The 22,331-nt window shown below is 61.8% G+C and overlaps 1 protein-coding gene across 17 annotated transcripts in view; it reads right to left on the bottom strand.

Annotated features, from left to right (window-relative positions):
- Positions 1 to 22,331, bottom strand: part of LOC129488759 (protein strawberry notch homolog 2-like) — a 96,683-nt gene that overhangs the window by 68,329 nt on the left and 6,023 nt on the right. For all 17 annotated transcript variants that reach the window (XM_063644640.1, XM_063644639.1, XM_063644624.1 and 14 more), the window contains exon 2: positions 1,637 to 1,855. In XM_063644640.1, coding sequence (XP_063500710.1) covers positions 1,637 to 1,729 — 93 coding nt within the window. In that variant the 5' untranslated portion in view covers positions 1,730 to 1,855. The remainder of the gene's footprint in view (positions 1 to 1,636; positions 1,856 to 22,331) is intronic.

The raw sequence follows: 22,331 nt of genomic DNA on the forward strand, positions 1-22,331 counted from the left end.
GGGGTCTGGGCCCCAACAGGGACCCTGCTACGAGAGGGGTACCCTGGCCCCGGCTGGGAGCCCCCTCTGGACAGTCAGAACATGGCAGGAAGCTGCCCAAAGCCCTCTGAGGATGGACTGCCGAGGGGTGTCTGTGATGTTCGCCCCACAGGCCAGCCTGGGCACTGGGCTAGGGAGTGCCCAGGAGACCCCGGAGTCCTGGAGCAGGTCCTGCTGCTTGACAGGAGAGGGCAGCCCCTCTGTCTCCTGGTAGGAAACCCCCAGGCAGCGCCGGACGCGGTGGCTCACGCCTGTCATCCCAGCACTTTGGGAGGCCGAGGCGGGCGGATCAACTGAGCCCAGGAGTTTGAGACCAGCCCGTCCAACAGGGCAAAACCCCGTTTCTACAAGAAAATTTTAAAAATTAGCCGGGCACGGTGGTGCATACCTGTGGTCCCAGCTACTCAGGAGGCTGAGGCAGGAGAATCACTAGAGCCCAGGAGGCAGAGGCTGCAGTGAGCCGAGATCGCAGCACTGCACTCCAGCCTGGGCAACAGAGTGAGACCCTGTTTTAAAAATATAAAATAAGATAAAATAAAATAAGATTAAATAAAATAAAATAATATAAAATAAATAAAATAAAATTAAATTAAATAAAAATAAAAATAAAGTAAATATATATATATACACACATGTATTTATATTTTTAATTTACAATTTTGTTTTTCTTTTTGAGATACAGTTTCACTCTGTCACTCAGGCTGGAGTGCAATGGCGCGATCTCTGCTCACTGCAGCCTCTGCCTCCCAGGTTCAAGCGATTCTCCTGCCTCAGCCTCCCAAGTAGCTGGGATTACAGACACCTGCCATCACGCCAGGCTAATTTTTTGTATTTTTAGTAGAGACAGGGTTTCACCATGTTGGCCAGGCTGGTCTCAAACTCCTGACCTCAAGTGATCTGCCCGCCTCACCCTCTGAAAGTGCTAGGATTACAGGCGTGAGCCACCGCGCCAGGCCTATTTTTTATTTTTTGAGATGGAGTCTCACTCTTGTCGCCCAGGCTAGAGTTCAGTGGTGCAGTCTCCACTCACTGTAGCCTCTGCCTCCTAGATTTAAGTGATTCTCCTGCCTTAGCCTCCCGAGTAGCTGGGATTACAGCCACCACATCTGGCTAAGTTTGGTACTTTTAATAGAAGCGAGGTTTCACTATGTTGGCCAGGCTGGTCTCGAACTCGGGACCTCAGATGATCTGCCCACCTCCACCTCCCAAAGTGCTGGGATTACAAGCATGAGCCACCATGCTTGGCCAGAAACATATTTTTTAAGTAATTCCCTCACTGACAGCTTCCTACAAATAAAGTTGAACCCCCGCTACAGCTGACGGTGAAGGAACTGGAAGCTCTGCAGGAAAGAGAATCTCCTCAAATGTGCTTCTTGAAAAGCTGGGGTCATGAGTAGCCTCCCCTTCACATCCCCATGGGGACCCTCTCCAGGGCCCACGGGGGCGGGTGGAGCCAGGCTCTGGGCCAGGAAGGTCAGCTGGAGGTCGCGTAGTGTCCACTGGGGCAGCGTTCCGCACGTCGTGACCCTGGGCACTCGGAGCGGGGCAAGCGCCCGTTGACCCTGTCGGGTGGGCTGGGGCTGGGGCTGGGGCTCACCTGCAGGGGCAGCGGGCTGTACAGGAGGCTACCCGCCCGCGGGGGTTCGTGCTGCGGGCAATCCCTGTCCATGGCGGGCCCTACTGCAAGCATCGGGCGGCAGGCAGGGTGGGGTCCTTGGCCGGGCAGCAGGCAGCGGGGCTCTGGGACCCGGGGCCGCCGGGGTGTCTATCTGGGCTTCTCGCTCCGTGGTGGCGGTGGTGGCGGCAGCATCATGATCTGCAGAGGGAGACGTGGACGTCCTGAGAGTCGACAGTGGTGGAGATGGTGCTCCCCGGCCGCCTCTCCCTCGGGCATGACCTGTCCCAGCCTGGGCTGCAGCTCCTGCTATCCCCTGGGCCAGAAACAAAAGGCGCTCCTTCCCCTCCCCACTCATCCCCACCCCCCATCAGCAGTGCCACCCAACCCCTCTGTGCTGTTCACAGCACCTTTCCTGGCCTCCTTGGCCCCCGGCCCCAACTATAATGATGAAGGTGGGCCCGACAGGGCTGCCCAAGTCACAGGGCAGCCATAGGACCAGGCACCCCGGCTGTGAGCAGTGGAGCTGCGAGTGACTCCCCGACACCTGGCTTTGTAACCAGCCAGTCTGAGACTGGAGGGAGAGTCCAACCCGGGCCCGGCACCCAGGGGAGCCCAGGGGGCGCTGGATCCAGCCCTGTCCCTCAGAGGCAGCAGGGGTTCCACAGTGGGGTCTCCCAAGGAGGGGGTCGGGGGCCACGCAGAGCTGGAAGAGCGCTCAGACCTTGTTTCAGGCTAATCACACACCAGCATCTCCATTGAGAACATTCCCGGGCTAGAGAGCCGAGCCCCACACCGTCAGACGCCAGGGACAGCTCTCACGCGCCCTGCGGCCTCTGGCACACGGCCAGACGCCCGCCAGGCTGAGCCCCGACCAGGCCCTGCCCAGCGAGTGCAGGGACCCAGGCTGGCAGGGAAAGCTTTCCAGGCGTCCGCCCAGCGTGCTCACTGCCGAGGGCAGCAGGAAGGGGAGGCGGCGGCCACTCCCGGCCAAGCCCTGGAGTGAAGAAATCTCTGAGACTTCCAGTAATTGCCGTCCAGCCACATGCAGGCTCTTGTGCAAGCCCGTGGGGGAGAGGCACGCCTCTGCCCGGTGCTCCAGAGACAGTGGCTGGGGAACAGGAGCTGGGGGTTGGGACTCCTGTCCCAGAGACCAGATGGAGATGGTCAGGCACAGTGGGGGCCACCCTGCCAGGCCGTCCCGACCGTCTGCGGCCTCTGCCTGCTCCCTGCGGTCAGGACGCCACAACCCACTGCCACCAGAGCTGGGACCCTTGGCGGCCCTTCCAGCTGCCCACAGGGACCTGCGACACCCTTGCCAGAACTGCCCTTTAGGGGAAGGGACAGGCCCGCTGGGATGTGGGGTCTTGGCCAATCCTTGTCAAAGATTCTGGGTCAGGCAGGCAGGATCAAAGCCTGGCTCCACCTTCCGAGTTGAATGACCTCAGACACCCAAGCTCCTCCAAGCCTCGGATGTTCCTCTGGGAGACAGGTTATCTGGGTAGAGCCTGGGAGCCTCCCCCCGGCCCCATGTGCTGGTGGCTCCGCTGGGCCCAAGGCAGCTGCTGATACCGGGGTCCCCATCCAGGGGCTCACCAGTCCTGGGGGATGGCCCACCCCCTGCCCTGGGGCTCAGCAGCCCCTCCCCTGTAGGGACTCCCCTCAGCTCCTGTCAGCACCCCTTCCTGCTCCAGGTTCCATCTCCTGGCAGCCACAGCCCCAGGGCTGCGCTGACCCTTTCCACACCCAGGGCGCTCCTCAGCTCTGAGGCCACACGGTCCTGAGCTGATGGACAGCAGGGCCCAGGGCCCACGGTGGACGAGCTTGGGGAGGGGGCACCTTGGGCAGCTCTGGGGCGACCCCATGACCGTCCTCGGGGTACACCATAGCTGAGGGACCCCTCCAGCAGCAGGGGCCCTGAGCTTGCCTGTGTCCGAGTCCCCCAGGCCAGCTCCTGGCAGCTCCTCCCTCCCTGCAGTCTCTGAGCCCCCCACCTCTGTGGATGCTCCTTCCAGGTGGCAACCCCAAGAGGCTCAGGGGACCGGGTTCGTCAAGGGGAGGGCTTCACACATGGCATGTGACCTGGAGTCCATGCCCTGGGGGCCTGGCAGGGTGTGGAGACCTGGACCGGGAGGGGATGGGGGCAGGAGAGCAAGGCAGACACTAGGCACAACCAACCGAGAGTCAGGGCCCAAAACCAGGAGGCGGAGGCGGAGCCGGATCCTCACACGCGGCCGCTTGGTAGTCTGGGATTCCTCAAGAGGCCAACGCTGGAGTTACCACACCACCAAGCAATTCCACACCACACAGAAACATGTCCATGCACGTCCATGGCAGCACCACTCACAACAGCCACCTGCGGAAGCAGCCCAGTGTCCACGGATGGGCGAGTGGACCAGCATGTGACGAGGGCCATCCACGTGCCATAACATAACACAGCCGTGAACAGCAGCGAGGCCGACCCAGTCCACAGCGCAGACGCACCTTGAGGACGTCATGCTCTGTGAGAGACGCCAGGCACAGATGGCCACATGGTGTGATCCCACTACTATGAACTGTCCAGGACAGACCCATCCAGAGACAGAAGGGGATGTGTGGGTGCCGGGCTGGGGTGACCGTGCACCCGGGACCCATCCCCACGTTCCCCCACAACCCACCACCTCAGGCTGTGCCCACTCCTGAGAACGCCCACCCTCTGCAATCCCTCAGGACCCACAGCCCTGCCTTTCCGCGCACTGCCAGCCTCCCATCGCCTCCCGCCCTGTCCTCGGCCGTATCTCACAACCCCTGCCTCCCCGATCCCCAGGCCCTGCCACAGCCCCCAGCCCCCAGCCCTACCTGCAGACTCAGTCCTGTCCAAGGGCCCACACCCCCAAGGGCTGGCTCCCACCGCATGGTCCTGAGCACTCCGGACCCTTCCCCCATTGACTCCGCCACCGTTTCTTGCAGCAGCTGTGACCACGCCATGTCCCTGGGGCATCCAGCTGCCCCAATCCCCAGGATAAACCCCAGTGGGGCACTGGGCGGGGTCTTGGGGCCTGAGAACACCCCAACGCGGCCTCTGCCACGCAGCCCCGGAGACGCTCTCCCCGTGCAGCCCCGGAGACGCTCTCCCCATGCAGCTCCGGAGACCCTCTGCCACGCAGCCCCAGTGACACAGCCCACCCCGAGCCTCAGAGTCACGGGCCAGCCAAACGTCCAGCGGGCAGCAGAGCTGTGTCCCCCGCCTGGTTTTATTTTTAGGCGTGAGTCCCATGACTGGAGGGATGCATGGTGTGGGCGGGGGGGTAGGGGGTCACACGGTTCCCACCCTGGGGACGGGGCCGCGCTTTATCAGCACGCTGACCCCCACAGGGGGATGTGGCTTCCTTCTGAAATCAGGTCTTCAAAGGAGTCGTTGTAAAAGAGAAAGATGAAGGTGCTGGTGGCCCAGACAGGATAACAGCTGGGAAAGCAGAACCTCAGACAGGACCAAGATCCGGGAGAATCCGAGGAACCGGGTAACTGTGTCCACCTCCTAGCGCTCTCTCATGAGTCCGGGTAACTGTGGCCGCCTCCCACCTCTCTCTCCTGAGCCTGCCGAAGTCCCCGTCTTCCTGGCTGGACGCCCCAGGGTCTCACCCCACGCTGTGCAGCGACAGCTCAGCCTCCTGATGTTCAGAACTGGCCACTGCCCGGACCCTCCACCTGGGGGTCCCTGAGCACCTGTTGTGTGGAGCCCCTTCGTGCGCTCCTCCCTCAGACCCGAGCTGTCTGCAGATGGGGAGCTGTGTCCTCAGGGCCCGGCCCTCCTGCTGTCCTCTCGCTGAGCAGGGTTGTGATGCCCGCACTTTCCGATGTGGACATGGAGGCCCCCAGGTGGAGCCTTGACCTGACCCCCAGAGCCGGACTCAGGAGCTCAGGCCACGCTGAGCCCACGTTGGTGACGGCAAAGCGGAGACCCTGAGAAGACGCTGGCCGCAGTGCCATAACCGAGACCACGGGAGGACCCAGGGCGCACAGCACACCCCAGAGCGCTCCGCCCAGGCCCGGGTTCTGGTCTCCTGGCACACCCGGCAGGCATCTCAAGGCCCACGCCAGCAAAGGCGGACATGGAGGCCTGAGGAGGAGGCTGCGAGGCCCGGGCGAGCGGGCGCGGCCGTGGTGATGGAGCCTGGGCAGAGGCCACCGCACAGTCCCTGGAGGCCGCATTACCTCAGCCGAGGTCCTCCCGGCAGGCACAAGGTGCTCCCTGCGTCCCACGACCCGGTGTCCCGGGAACCCTGCACAGAGCCACAGCCACAAGACAGAGCAGACTTGCGGCCTCCGGTGACCTCACAGCCATGACGGCCAGCTGCAGCTGTGACCGCTGCCCCACGGCCATGACCCCACCTGCAGCCGTGACCCCACCTGCAGCCACAACCGCCGCCCCACAGCCGTGACCCCACCTGCAGCTGTGACCGCCACCCCACGGCCATGACCCCACCTGCAGCCGTGACCCCGACTGCAGCCGCGACCGCCACCCCACGGCCGTGACCCCACCTGCAGCTGTGACCCCACCTACAGCTATGACCGCCACCCACTGGCCTCCAGACAGGCTCAGGCCAGGGCAATCACCCTCTACCTGGCAGGTGCGCAGCCTGGCATCCTAGGACCGGGTGAGGCAGGGGGGGCTGGCGGATTTCACAAGGCTCAGCTAATATGGGGCAGAGAGCCCTGCAAGCTCCAGGCACCTGGCCAGGCCCCAACTTGGCCACCAGGACAGTCTGGTGGGGAGGACACTGCAGGCCCTCTCGGGTCCTGACCCTTGCAGACAGAGGGCTTCGTCCCTCAACATGGAGCCCGGAGCAAGAGAGGCCTGAAGGACTGGAGCCAAGGCAGGGTCAGCCCAGTGAGGGACCTTGGGGGGACAGGGGGTTGCAAGGGACAGTGGGGGGACAGCAGGGGACAGTGGGGAGACAGTGGGGGAACAGCAGGGACAGTGGGGGACAGCAGGGGACAGTGGGGGGCAGTGGGGGGACAGCGGGGGACGGTGGGGTGACGGAGCAGCAGGGGACATGGGGGAACGGCAGGGGACAGTGAGGGGACAGCAGGTGACAGCGGGGGGCAGTGGGGAGACAGTGGGGGAACAGCAGGGACAGTGGGGGGACAGCAGGGGACAGTGGGGAGACAGTGGGGGAACAGCAGGGACAGTGGGGGGACAGCAGGGGACAGTGGGGAGACAGTGGGGGAACAGCAGGGACAGTGGGGGGACAGCAGGGGACAGTGGGGGGCAGTAGGGGACAGTGGGGGGCAGTAGGGGACAGTGGGGGGCAGTAGGGGACAGTGGGGGGCAGTAGGGGACAGTGGGGGGACAGGGGGCAGCAGGGGACATGGAGGAACAGCAGGGGACAGTAGGGGACAGCAGGGGACAGTGGGGGGCAGTGGGGAGACAGTGGGGGAACAGCAGGGACAGTGGGGGGACAGCAGGGGACAGCGGGGGGCAGTGGGGAGACAGTGGGGGAACAGCAGGGACAGTGGGGGGACAGCAGGGGACAGTGGGGGGCAGTGGGGGGACAGGGGGCAGCAGCAGGGGACAGTAGGGGACAGTGGGGGAGAGCAGGGGAACAGCGGGGACAGTGAGGGGACAGCAGGGGGCAGCGGGGGACAGTGGGGGACAGTGGGGGCCAGCAGGGGGACAGTAGGGGAACAGCAGGGGGATAGTGGGGGGGCGGTGGGGGGACAGCAGGGGACGGGGGGGTGGTGGGGGGACAGTGGGGGATGCGAAGACAGCAGGGGGCAGCAGGGGGACAGCAAGGGATGGGGGACAACAGGGGGACAGCGGGGGGACGGGGACAGCGGGGGCCAGTGGGAGGACAGTAGGGGGACAGCAGGGGGACAGTAGGGGGACAGCAGGGGGACAGTGGGGGACAGCGGGGGGACAGTGGGGGGATAGGGGAATGGAGGGGAAGTGGGGAGAGAGTGGGGGACAGTGGGGGGACAGCAGGGGGCACAGTCAAGACATCCATGAGGTTCCCCTGCTCCTGGGCCAAGGTGCCTGCCTGAGACGACTTCACCCCTCACAGAGCTGGGCGGTGGCAGAGTAGGGGGCCAGGGAAGGGAGGTGGGTGAGGGAGACCCCAGACTGTCCAGCGCTGCCCCCACCCATGCCGGTGCTGCTCTCTGCAGCCATCAGCCTCCGGGTGCCCCCGCCTGCCCCACGTGCCCCTGCCTGCCTCGCCATGAGGCCACATTCCCGCACCACCCTCTCTCACGTTCCACCCCAGGGGCGGCTTGCGCCTGGCACCTGTTTGTGATGGGGGAAGCTGCCCTGGCAGCAAGGCTGAGGGAGCGGGAAAGGCTGGGCCTGGCTGAGGAAGAGCAGCCGCTCACCCACATCCCTGCAGCCCGGCTGGGGCCCAGCAAGCCACTCACAGTCCCCAGGCCCTCATGGGCAGCCCCCACCCACTGGCTACATCCAACTTCATGCACTAAGAGCCCGTGAAGAAACAACTCCCACACCCCTACCCAGGCCTCTGGGGGTCTATGCGGCGGCCTCGGGGGGTCTGCGGGGCGGCATGGGGGGGTCTGCGGGGCGGCCTCGGGGTGGTCTGCGGGGCGGCATGGGGGCGTCTGCGGGGCAGCATGGGGGGTCTGCGGGGCGGCCTCAGGGGGATCTGCGGGGCAGCCTCGGGGTTCTGCGGGGCGGCCTCGGGGGTTCTGCAGGGCGGCCTGGGGGGGTCTGCACGGCGGCCTCAGGGGTTCTGTGCAGGGGACTCACAGGAGGCCCAGTATTACAATGGCGGCCGCCTGGCTGCAGTGAGTGCCTGGTGGACACCCCCGAAGGGCAGTGGGGAGACCCGGGGGAGGACACACAGGGGGTGGCTACAGAGCAGAGGCAGCTGGCTGACCCACCGGGGGTCTCGTCACTGCAGCCTTCGCCTCCCGGGTTCAAGTGATTTTTGTGGACCCACCGGGGGTCTCGGCTCACCGCAGCCTTCGCCTCCTGGGTTCTAGTGATTTTTGTGCCTCAGCTTCTGGAGTAACTGGGATGACAGGCACCCGCCACCAGGGCCCGGATAATTTGTGTATTTTAGTAGAGAAGGGGTTTCACCATGTTGCCCAGGCTGGTCTCGAACTGCTGATTTCAGGTGATCCGCCCGCCTCGGCCTCCCAGAGTGCTGGAATTACAAGCATGAGCCACCAGGCCCGGCCCGAATGGAAATTATTTTCATAGTAACATGAATCTCTGTAACTCACTAGACTGGCCAGAGAAACCTGTGGGCAGCTCTGCCAGGACCACAAGGAGGCATTTGCTCTGGATGGCCCCTCCCAGGGTGGGCAGGGCCCAAGGACGGAAAGAAAGGGTGGAGGGTCATGAGGTGCTTCCCAGAAAGCTCAGGCTGCTCCACCAGCCAGGCACAGCCAGACCGGGAGCACTGGGAGGTAGGGGTGGGGGTGCCTGAGTACTGGGGTACTAGGGGTGGGGGTGCCTGAGCACTGGAGATGGAGGTGGGGGTGCCTGAGTACTAGGGTACTGGGGGTGCGGATGCCTGAGGACTGGGGTACTGGGGGTGGCAGTGCCTGAGCACTGGGGGGTAGAGGTGGGGGTGCCTGAGCACTGGGGGTAGGGGTGGGGGTGTTTGAGCACTCAAGGTAGGGGTGAGAGTGCCTGAGCACTGGGGGCTGGGAGTGGGGGTGCCTTCCTGTCGCAACACAGCTTTAACCTCTCGGGCCCGATGAAGCGGGTCTCAGGATGCCCAGGACCCACATTTTAGGAACGGCCACGTCATACTACGCTTTCCACCTCTCCTCCTGAAATTTTCTAAAAGTTCTCAAGTCTGCTGCCAAGGTTATCAGAATTACACAGGGAGCTGTGTGGGTCACCTGTGAGGCCTGGAGCCTCCCTGACCCAGGTGGTGGGTGTCATGGCTCTGCTGTCTTGTGAAAGAGTCGTCAGTCAGGTGGCAGGGCTGGGAGGGTGAAAGCTGATCCACTCCCTTCCCCGGGGAGCCTCGGGGTGGTTGGGCCAGGCCTGCGGAGAGTAGCGGACGTACAGCTTCCCCAGCAGTTGGCCAGACAGATGGACGTCCTGGCCCAAGATGAGCAGGCACGGCCTCGTCGCAGCCACAGATGGGGCCTGGGGCCTTTGCAGGCATCCTCCTAGCCCGGAGACTGTGGGGCTCCTTTGTGGCGGACACAGGGCTCAGGGACCACTCCACACCCTAGACGGGGGCAGGGATGGGGTCTTTTAAAGTTAAGGTTTTCTTCTTTTTTAAAATAATACAGCCGGGAACAGTGGCTCACACCTATAATGCCAGCACTTTGGGAGGTCAAAGTGGGAGGATCGCTTGAGGCCAGGAGTTCAAGACCAGCTAGGGTAACACAGCAACACCTTATCTCTACAAAAAAATTTTAAAATTAGCCAGGTATGGTGCATGCACCTGTAGTCCCAACTACCCGGGAGACTGAGGTGGGAGGATTGCTTGAGCCCAGGAGTTTGAGGCTGCAGTGAGCTATGATCGCGCCACTGCACTCCAGCCACGGTAACAGAGCAAGATCCTGTCTCAAAACAATAAATAAAACTTAAAAAATAAAATAAAGTAATAAAAACAATGGTTACAGATGGTTTTCGAAGAAAAAAAAAAAACAACACAAATACAGAATCATAGTATACTAGGTGGCCCAGCTAGGAAAGCCATGATCCTAAAAACAGCAACGCTGAGTACTGAGGAACTAGCACACAGCCACAGACACGAGTGTGCCACACCCACACACACCTGCACACGCATCTCAGCACACGGCCAGAGACGAGTGTGCCACGCCCACACCCGCACACGCATCTCAGCACATGGCCACAGACACGTGTGCCACGCCCACACACACCTGTACAGGCATCCCAGTGCACACCCAGACATGAGTGTGCCACACCCACACACACCTGCACAGGCATCCACACCTGCACCCATACATGAATCCACACATGCACCCCACCCACAACTGCACATACACCCCAATGGCACCTGTGCCTGCACGGGCACCCCACCTGCACCTGCACACACACCCACCTGCATAGGCACACCCCCCACCCCCACATGCACCCCACCTGCACCTGCACACACACCCACCTTCATAGGCACACCCCCCCAACCCCACCTGCACCTGCACACACTCACATCTGCCGCCACACAATGGGGAAAGTGACCCATGCCCACACCAGCGTCAATATCCAGTTGGTAACACTGTTCTCTCATTTTACAAGACCTTACCACTGAGGGAAACACATGGGGGGAGTCTCTTTGTATCACTTCTTACCATAATTGTGTCACTTCATACCATAGCCACAAATCTGCAATTATCTCAAAAGTAAAAAGTGTGGCTGGGTGTGGTGGCTCATGCCTATAATCCCAGCACTTTGGGAGGCCAAGGCAGGCGGATCACTTGAGGTCAGGAGTTCGAGACCAGCCTGAGCAACGTGGCCAAACCCCGTCTCTACTAAACACACACACACACACACACAAATAGCTGGTGTTGTGGTGCACACCTGTAATCCCAGCTACTCAGGAGGCTGAGGCAGGAGAATCGCTTGAACCAAGGAGGCGGAGGTTGTAGTGAGCCGAGATCACGCCTCTGCACTCCAGCCTGGGCAACAGAGTGACACTCCGTCTCAAAATAAAATAAAATAAAATAAAATAAAATAAAAATTTTAAAAAGCGTAATTCCCAGCATCACCTGGGAAAACATGTTGGGCTCATGGCTCCGCTGCCCACCAGGCCCTCCACCAGCTGTGGGAGAAGCCACATCCTCAGCTGCCGCAAACCTTCACGCAGGAAAAGGAGGCCAGCCTGGCAAACCACAGGCACGCGGGTGGCACCCGGCCACACGGGCTGCAGCTCTGACCCTCAACCCCCGTGCAGCCCAAAAGCCAATCACAAGGGAGGCCCCAGGCTTGGGCCCAGACCCAGTCCTCCCTCCCCGGGCTCGCTGCCTGCTCAGAGCCCAGCCTGCCCCTGAAAGGACCAGGGCACCACTGGCCTAGGCTCAGTGTCCAGGGAGAACGGACCCCGGGTGGACCCCCCTTACCACAAAGCGCAGGGCCAGGTCTCCCAAGGGCACCTCGACTGGTGCACAATGACCAACATGCCGGACACCTGCAGCCCAGGGGCCCCGAAAGTGGTGTGTGTGCGTCACACTCACATGCCAATGCCTATGTCTCAGGATCCCTGAGAGTGACGTGTGACTGACACGCCAATGCCTGCATCTCAGGATCCCTGGAGTGCCACGTGTGCGTCACGCTGACCGACACACCAACCGACATGCCGATGACTGCGTCTCAGGATCCCTGGAGTGCCACGTGCACGTCACCCTGACCGACACGCCGATGCCTGCGTCTCAGGATCCCTGGAGTGCCACGTGCACGTCACCCTGACCGACACGCCGATGCCTGCGTCTCAGGATCCCTGGAGTGCCACGTGTACATCACGCTGACAGACATGCCGATGCCTGCGTCTCAGGATCCCTGGAGTACCACATGTGCGTGTTTCCTCCCCCAGGGCCAGCTGGGTCCCCCACCCCTTGCCAAGCTGCCCGTCCATGAATGAAGAAGCTGTGGGAACCGTCCATCTTCCCTCTGCCCTCCACACCCACCTGCCCACCAGTCCAGGGTTGTCCACCTAAGCCACAGCCCAGCCCCTCATGGGGCCGCACTTCCGTTCCAGCCCAGCAGCAGCTTAAAGACCTCGGGATGAAGACCCACAGCCCCTGGGGCCCCAGACCCTGCCTCTCCTCCAGAGGGTGCCGCCCTCCCTCTCTGTCCTCAGAAATGCTGTTGGGGGGCCAGGCATGGTGGCTCACACCTGTAATCCCAGCACTTTGGGAGGCCAAGGAGGGTAGATCACTTGAGGTCAGGAGTTTGAGACCAGCCTGGCCAACATGGCGAAACCCCATTTCTACTAAAAATACAAAAAATTAGCCAGGCATGGTGGTGCGCGCCTGTGATCCCAGCTACTCAGGAGGCTGAGTCAGGAGAATCGCTTGAACCCGGGAGGTGGAGGAGACAGTGAGCCGAGATCCCACCACTGCACTCCAGCCTGGGCAACAAGAATGAAACTCCTCAAAAAAAAAAAAAAATAGGCCGGGCGCGGTGGCTCACACCTGTAATCCCAGCACTGTGGGAGGCCGAGGAGGGCGGATCACGAGATCGAGACCATCCTGGCTAACACGGTGAAACCCCGTCTCTACTAAAAATACAAAAAATTATCCCGGCGCGGTGGCGAGTGCCTGTAGTCCCAGCTACTCGGGAGGCTGAGGCAGGAGAATGGCGTGAACCCAGGAGGTGGAGCTTGCAGCAAGCCAAGATCGCGCCACTGCACTCCAGCCTGGGCGATAGAGCGAGACTCCGTCTCAAAAAGGAAAAAAAAAAGAAAGAAAAAGAAATGCTGTGCGGGGCAGGGACCTGGATCTCAACCCCTGCAAGGGGGAAATCTGGCTTCCTCTCACCCAAACGAGCCCGCCAGAGGCAGGAGGCTGACGCCCCGGAGGGACCAGCTGACATCGGCCTTGAGGGACTAGACTTCTCCAGGCCAGGAACATTCTCCAAGCGTCGTGGGGTGGAGCCCAACCTTCAGACCAAGAGAGGCCATCCTGACCTTCAACCCCATCCCCAGAGCTCCCCAGAGCTGGTCTAGCCCCTCGTCTGACACACAGAGAAACGGAGACCAGGAACCTGACGCTGGTTTCTCTAGCCTGTGTGAGGGCCCTGTAGACCAGCTACATGCACACCCAGGCGAGAAACAGAGGCTGGGAACCTGACGCTGGTTTCTCTGAGGCCCCCGTGTGAGGGCCCTGTAGATCAGCTGACGTCATGCACACCCAGGCCAGCTGCTGGACATCGTTCAGTGGGAAGACAGCAGACCATCGTCCACTCACATTCCAGACTCCAACAGGCAGAGGGGAGGGGACATCGGGGCTGCAGGGCCACCAATGTGGACGAGGCACAGCCCCAGGGACAGCCTGTGCTGGGGACGTATTGGGGGCAGGATCAGACTCCACAGTGCCCACAGGCCACAAGGCCAAGACAGGGTCTGGTAAGTGACGATTTGGAGGCTGGTCCTGAGGTGCAGGAGGGACTGCCAGGGACAGAGAGGGCACCGGGGTGACTACCGTCCCTCCAGACTCACGTCCACCCGCACCTGTGAGTGGGGCCTTATTTGCATACAGGGTCTTTGCACACGTGGCTGGTTACAGCGAGGATGCTGAAGCGGGATGGTCTATGTCCCTGTTAACAACTGATGTCCTTAAGAGAAAAGAGGAACGCGGACACCCGCCCATCGGGAGACGGCCACACAGAGAAGGAGCAGAGGCTGGAGTGATGCGGCCGCAGACCAAGGGCGCCTGGAGCCCTGGAAGCTGGGAGAGGCAGGAAGGGTCCTCCCCTGGAGCCTACTCCTTGACTTCAGCTTCCTGGCCTCCAGGACAGGGAGAGGCTGCTCTAAGTCACCCCGTTTGCAGCACTGCTGCAGCCGCCACGAGAAGCTCCTCCAGGGAGGAGGCAGCTCCAGCCCTGACCCCCACGCGACTCCCGTGAGCATGAGGACTCGGGTGCCCAGGGGTGAGGCGGCACGAGGCTGTCTGTGGATTTCCACAGCGTCCCAGGAGGCATCTGGACCACAGCGGCTCCAGGCTGCCAACCACGGGCAGAGGCCACCGTTCCCGAGCTTGGACCCTGCCATGTGCAGGAACAGGCCAGGCGGGGCCGGGGAAGCCTGGGAGCCCCAGACCGGCCCAGCACCGCCTGAGATTTCTCAAGCACGCTGGCGGATGGCCCCTCTATTTAGGATGAGGATGAGGTGGGCCCAACAGGAGGGCAGGAGCTGGGGTCCAGGGAGAGCAAGTTCCTGACTTTCCAGGTCTCCCTGCTCCACGAGGAACAGCAGTGGCCCTGGCCACCTGGAGGTGGAAGGGGCACTGCAGCCTCACCACCCCATACCCCAGGAGCCCACGTGTTTTCTCTCACAGGGAAAGGTGTACTGGCCAGACTCAGGGCCCTGTGGACGGGGTCGGAACCCAGCACCCAGGAAGCTCCTCTCCCCCCAACCGAGGGCCTTACTCCAGGTGGATCCCCTGGAAAGTTTGGCCATCACTGCCCCTCTCCTGGGAGGGCTCAAGGGTGTTGGCCATGGGGGCTTCACACTGCACCCCTGATTTCGAGGGAAGCCCCTGCCCATGGCTTTCAGGGCCTTCCGGAGGGGCCAAGGGGCTGGTGCCGTGGGAGGGAAAGTTCCCAAGCTCGGAGATGGCCAGAGGCAGGAACAGCTTGAGCGGGCGGCTGGACTGACAGCTTCTCTTGCCAAATCTCTCGTCCTACTCCAGCACAAAGCCTCCCGCGTGCACAGGGCCAGGTGCTAGGACACTGCGGGGCGTCCCAGATGCCAGGGGCAGTGGAGACAGGAGGAGGAGGGAAGAGGAGGAGGAACAGGTGCTAGGACACTGCGGGGCGTCCCAGATGCCAGGGGCAGTGGAGACAGGAGGAGGAGGAGGAGGCGGCGGCGGAAGAGGAGGAGGAAGAGGAGGAACAGGAGGAGGAGGGGGCCGCGGCGGCACTGTGGGTCTTCCACAGGGTGTGCCCCAAGGAGGTCAAGATTCCACTGCCCTGAAGCAAACAAGGTGTCCAGCCAGAGCCAGGGCCACATGCCCAACAGGTAGGATCCAGCGACCCCTGCGTAGCAACCCCCTGCCATGCGAGGGAGGACTCAGAGCTGAGCGTGGCCCCGCCTGACATCTGACCCCCGTCGTCGGGAGCTCCACCAGGTCAGGGCTGCCCAGCTGACCCCACAGCCCCATGGGGCACAGTCAGCAGGGCGCTGAATGAAGGCCTGGAAAAGGAATAAAGGAGGCCCTGGGGGAGGGGCCTCGAGGCTTCATCCCAAGCCAACCCCGAAAGTGGAAGCCACAGGGCCAGGTGGACGTCGTGGCTGAGATGCCAGCAGGGTGCTGGGCACCCCCGAGGCAGCACTGCTGTCCCTGAGAACAGAAGGAAGTCCAGGTCCACAGTCAGGGCCAAGACGAGTAGTGGTGGTTGCTGGCACTCAGCCCCGTACCCTCGGACAGAGCTAGAGTCCCAAGGCAGGAATGTGAGGCTGATGCCTGTTAGGAAGAAACTACATCTGGGGAACCAGACCCCAGATCCAAGAAGCCAGACCCCAGACCCCAGATCCCAGACCCCAGACCCCAGATCCCAGACCCCAGATCCCTAGATCCCAGACCCCAGATCCCAGACCCCAGACCTCAGATCCCAGATCTCTAGATCCCAGACCCCAGATCTCAGACCCCAGATCCCAGATCCCAGATCCCAGATTTCTAGATCCCAGACCCCAGACCCCAGATCCCAGACCCCAGATCCCAGACCCCAGACCTCAGATCCCAGATCTCTAGATCCCAGACCCCAGACCCCAGATCTCAGACCCCAGATCCCTAGATCCCAGACCCCAGATCCCAGATTTCTAGATCCCAGACCCCAGACCCCAGATCCCAGACTCTAGATCTCAGACCCCAGATCCCCAGATCCCAGTACCCAGATCCCAGACCCTAGATCCCAGTACCCAGACCCCAGATCTCAGACCCCAGACCCCAGACTTCAGATCCCCAGATCCCAGACCCCAGATCTCAGACCCCAGACCCCAGACCCCAGATCCCTAGACCCCAGATCTCAGACCCCAGACCCCAGATCTCTACATCCAAGACCCCAGACCCTAGACCTCAGACCCCAGATCCCTAGATCCCAGACCCCAGACCTCAGACCCCAGATCCCTAGATCCCAGACCCCAGATCCCAGACCCCAGATCTCTAGATCCCAGATCCCAGATCTCAGACCCCAGATCCCAGACCCTAGATCCCAGTACCCAGATCCCGGACCCTAAATCCCAGTACCCAGACCCCAGATCCCAGACTTCAGATCCCCAGATCCCAGACCCCAGATCCCAGACCCCAGATCTCAGACCCCAGACCCCAGATTCCAGACCCCAGACCCCAGAGGGAGGCCCCGGTGAGGGAGCGGAAAGATTCCGCGACACAAATGCTTATGCGGAAAGAGCCTCCAGGCTGGGCTGCGGGGGCTCCAACGTGGGGTCCCCATGGCCGGGCCTCACTGCTACCTGGCGGTTAAAGCCCTGTCCACCTGGCCAGGGTGGTATGGCTTTCTGTGGCAGCCAAGCAGCTTCTGCTGCTGTGAGGAGCCCGCTCGGGTCTTGTGTTTATTTTCAGTCTTTTGGGGCCAGTGCGGTGGCCCATGCCTGTAATCCCAGTGCTGGGAGGACTGCGTGAGGCCAGGAGGTGGAGACCAGCCTGGGCAACAGAGCGAGACCTCAACTGCACGCACGCGCACACACACACACTAAAAGCCTTTTAACACGCTGAGCTTGAGCCTCTGGTCCCCTCTAACCCACATGTCTTTTTCTCCTGAGCAGATGTTAAGCCAAATACCCAGTCACTCCAGACTTCCGGTCCTTTGAAATGGAGGTGCCCTTGTGTGTCTTCAATCCATGTGGAGGGTAGTCTGGCCCATCCCACACCTGCTACCGTCACTGCCTCATATCGGCGGCCTCAGGCCACAAGGTCTCCCCACCTGGCTCCTTGGGGAGTGCCAAGCGTTGCCAGCAGCCGGGCTATGCTGATCCCAGGCAAGTGGCCCAACCGGTCACCACTGTCCTTGAGCTCAAGTCCAGCCTTGGTGACAAAAATGTCACAAGGACCTGCATCCGAGCCCAGAGGGCATCAGGTCCTGGAGGAGGAGGAAGAGTCCCTTTTGGCTTCAGGCTGGGCTTGAAGACGGCAGCTCCGAGACCGCTCAGAGTGAGGCTTCAGCGGTGACTGCTGGAGCTACGCGCCCTGTCCTGACAACGGCCGCACAGTTAGGCGCTGCTGCACGCCTGGGGCAGGGAACAGAGGGCCCGAAATCACAGAAGCAGGAACCCCAGGTTGGCCAGTGCGGCCTAATCCATCTTCCCTCAAACCTAGCCACTGACAACGACACCCACGCGCCCTCTCTGGGCCCAGCAGGTCAGAGGTCCAGGTGGGCTGGCTGCTCCATGGCCACGGCTCCAAGAACAAGATCAAGGCACTGCTGTCCTGGGCCCTGGTCTGGGTTCTCTGGGGGAGTCCGCACCTGAGCTTGGCCAGGGGGCGGGATTCTGCTCCCCATGGCCGCTGGGCCAAGGCCCCACTTCCCTGCTTTCAGGGAGCCACATCCCCCATCACGCCATCCCTCCCTCCTAAAAGCCAGCAGGGCAAGGTCCCTCTCAGGCTTCTGACCTGACCTCCCCTCCTTCAGCTGGAGAAGGGTCCCACGCATGAGGACATTTGTGACGATGCCAGGACCCGAGGAATACAGGGCGACCCCTCTGCAGAGCCCCTGTGCCCTGGGAGGCACCACGCCCATGGCTCCAGGGGGTGGGGGGGGCCCCTGCATCTCTGGAGCTGACCCAGACCCGCAGGACACAGCACCAGGCTGTGAAGTCTCAGCCTGTGGCCAGGCCGCGCGCACGGAAACCTAGGCTCCTGAATGGCCAGCCAGGAGCAAAGCCCGCCACTGAGTACAGGAGCAGGCTCCAGGGGACGCGCTCCCGCTCCTTTTAGGGGTCCAGAGGCTGTGGATGTGGAGCTCGAGTATCCTCCTCTCAGTGTAACCTCCCCACCCCTCCCACGTCCTCCAAGTGGGGCAGGAGTCGCCTCACCAGAGCTGGGGGAGGGGGCCACACAGGTGCACCCCTGGGGAGGGGCAGTGGAGACTCGTGGGCAGGAATGTGGCCGGGGTTCTAGATCATCTGGTTTTTCAAGAGAAGCCACAAGTCTGGGTTTGAGGGTGGCAGCCCCTGGTGTTCCAAAGTCGGCAAGCAATTCAAGCATCCACACCCCAACCCTGACGCAGTGTTGGGTGCCCAGCCCTCAGGGCCACCCCGAGAGCTCCTGCATTCACCTGGGGGCTCGCAGCTCCCCCGAGCTCTTGGTGGGTCACAGTCATTCCAGGATCTGATAAAAGCCCCCAAAAATGCCCCTGGTCAGCCCAGCCACACCCGGGCAACACCGACAGCCATTCTCCACCCAGGCCCCAGCGCCCAGCTGAGTGAGACCCACCCGGCAGCTTCCGGGGCTGGGCCCCACCAGTGAAAACATTCCGGTCACAGTGATGCCACCCTGAGAAGCTCCTCACTGTCCCCCGTGGCCTTGGAACCCCCTTCACACCCACGGGTTCCAGGCACCCTGGCGGCTGTCTGTCCCGACGGAGCCTGGCCCTCACAGCGTACGGAGGCCGCGGTCATCAGCGTGGGTCCTGCGACCCATTCCCCCAGCCCCTGGGCACCGGAGGCGGCAAGCGCAGCGGACCCCAGAGGCGGCTTTCCTCAGTTTACCTGACATGCAAAGGAAGACGCCTCCTCACTCCAGGCTGGACGGGCAGCCGACGGCAGTCCGCGGCCATGGCGGGCAGGGACTTTCTCCGTGACCCTCCCTGGCTGCCTCTCCCCAGCAAGTGAGTCAGTTCCAGAAATGTTTACTGCCCACCAGGCCCAAGGACTCACCGGCTCCCCCTCCCCATGGCCCAGTACCCAGGGCCTTGGCCCCAGGAGCCCGCAGCAGCAGCAGCAGCAGCGACTCCCAGGAAACGCGAGTGAGCCGCCAGGAAACGTCACTTTCAAAACGCAGCGGGTCCTGGAACCAAGGCCAAGGCTGCCTCCTTCAGTTTCACTTGGATGCTTTTTCTTGCTGGGGATGGAAGTCAGTCACAGGGCTCCGGGAAGCGCGGGCACGAGTCATGAAGCAGGTCGCTGAGACAGCGGCACCAGGCCCGCCTGTCCGATCTGCTGACCCCAGCCAGGGCCCAGCACTCCCATGCCCCGCACTGCAGGAGGCTGCCCGGGACGGTGCCTGCAGGGGAGCTGACTCGGCAATGACTCTCTGGGTCCCTCCTCCCACCCCATCACTCACGGGATTGTCCGGGGCGAGAGGCCCAGGGGAATCTGCAGGAGAGCCAGGGCACAGGGCACGAGCAAGGCCCCAGGCTGAGGCCTCCGTGGGACTGAGCTTCAGGGCCACGCTGAGCTCTCACGGGGCCTCTGCCTGGACCACCAGGCACCCTCAGGCTGACCGGCCCCTGCGTGCCACCCATGTGGCCCAAGGCCTGTCCCCCTCATGCCAGGAGTCCCGTAGGGCCCCTTCGAGTAGAATGTAGCATTCCCTGCCCCCCCCCCCCAAGCAGAGAATGGTTCAGGGGCAGAGCTGGGCCTGGGCGAGGGGCCCCCAGAGGGTGGGGTGACGCCATCACTGTTGCCGTCCTACGGGTCGGGATAGGACAGCTGCCCAGCACCCCTTGATGCGAGCTGGCTGCAGGGCTGCTGACTGGTCCTGGGGACACCGCACTCAACCCTGTGGTGACAACAGGGGATTCTGAAGGACAGGGAGGTCTTACTTTCTGTTAAACACTTTTGTTTTCTCTGAGATTCAATCCACACCAGGAAGGGCACCTGTCCGCAGCATATGACTCAATGGTTTCAACGTATTCTAAGGCAGACCACCATAACTTCTAATTCCAAAACATTCCGTTCCCCCAAAAAACAGCCCTGTCCCCAACAGCAGTCACTCCCCACCCCTCTACAGCCCCTGCAACCACACGTCCACTTCCCATCTGTGGACTGGCCCGCTCTGGACACGTGACCACACGTCTACGTCCCGTCTGTGGACTGCCCTGCTCTGGACACGTCACATGAACGGAGTCACGTGCCGTGGCCTTTTGCATCTGGCGTCTCTCCGCGAGCACATCTCCGCAGAGCATCCATGCCAGGCACACCGACGACAGATCTAATCTCCGCCTCCTCACAGGGCCCAGGAGGCCCAGGGCAAGAGCTGATGGGGCCCACGCATCCGAAATGCCCGTCTTGGCCAGAACCCCAGGTTTGCCTTCGCCCCCAGGGCTGAGCCCTCTCCTGAGTCCTCGGCCCTGTGACGGGTGACCTCACCTCCCAGCAGCGAGGCAAGGTGACCACGGAGCTGGCAGTCTGCTCTTCGTCCCAGTCCGAGGGTGCAGGTGCCGGCCGACCTCCCGGGGATTGGGGGCGAGAGTGCAGAGGCAAGGGGCAAGGCTGAGAGTCCACCCACACTGCTGGGAGGACATCGGGCAGGCCAGGACGAGAACCAGGTCGAGGTGACCTTGCTCTTAGGCTTCAACCGGCAGCTGGACACACCCAGCCCTCCCCGTGTGCTGTCTGACCACACAGCCTTCAGCTGTGGAAAAAGTGACTGGAGACACTCCAGGCCTGCCCGCAACAAATCACACACATATGTGCACGCAGGCACAGGCCACACACATGTGCACACAGCACATGCACACATACAAAACACACGTGCACAAGACACGCACAAGCAGGGGTGCATGAGAACACGCAGCATGCATACAACACACACACACAACGGACACGTGCATAACCGGCACAGGTGCACAGGCAACATGTGTGCATACACAACATGCACACAAAGTACACGTGTGCACGAGCATGGGTGCACAGGTGATACACATGCACCCACAACACAAACACACACAAAATACATGTGTGAGCAACACACGCAAGCATGGGCACATGGGCACAGGCAACACACACATAACATGAGCACACACACAAAATACACACAACCACCAAAATACACACAACACACGAGGATGGGCACACAGGCACGGGCAACACACAACAAAATACACACACGCATAACAGACTCATGAACATGGGTACACAGGCGCACACACACACCACACAAACACGGGTGCACAGGCACACACAACGTGCACCCATAAAACACACGCGTTTATGAAACACACGAACAACACACACATGCACAGGAGCACACAGCCACAGGCATGCACATTCACACACACACAACACACCCGCATCCATACAATGCACACACAGAATGCACATGCATCTGCACAACGCACACACAGAATGCACACACGTCCGTACGACGCACACACAGAATGCACACACGTCCGTACGACCCACACACAGAATGCACACGTCCATACGACGCACACACAGAATGCACATGCATCTGCACAACGCACACACAGAATGCACACACGTCCGTACGACGCACACACAGAATGCACACACGTCTGTACGATGCGCACACACGTCCATACGACGCACACACAGAATGCACACACGTCTGTACGACGCACACACAGAATGCACACACGTCCGTACGACGCACACACAGAATGCACACACGTCCGTACGACGCACACACAGAATGCACATGCGTACGTACAATGCACACACAGAATACACACATCCATACAACACACAGGCACACAACACACATGCATGCACATGGCACAACATACAGCTGCACAAAGACACGTGTACACACACATGCACAGATCCCAAGGGCAGCTCTGGCGCCCTGGGGGGCTGCCTCCACACCGCCTCCAGGAGTGTTTACAGCCCTTCCCAGAGCTGATCCCACCCCCCGGCAGGGGGGCCCCCTGGGAGGGGCCTCTGGGAGCCGGACTGGTTCTGCCGACACAGTCGCCTCTTTGTTCGGGGCAGAGCTCACTCTGGTGGTGTTGGCGTTTCCGCCTGGGCCCTGCCGGAGGGGCATCTGTGACTCTGCTGGAGCCAGGCTGGGCCAAGCCCAAGCTGGTCACACCCCTCACACCCCTGGGGGTGGGGGAGGC

The sequence above is a fragment of the Symphalangus syndactylus genome, chromosome 8 (genome assembly GCF_028878055.3).
Source record: "Symphalangus syndactylus isolate Jambi chromosome 8, NHGRI_mSymSyn1-v2.1_pri, whole genome shotgun sequence".
NCBI lineage: Eukaryota > Metazoa > Chordata > Mammalia > Primates > Hylobatidae > Symphalangus > Symphalangus syndactylus.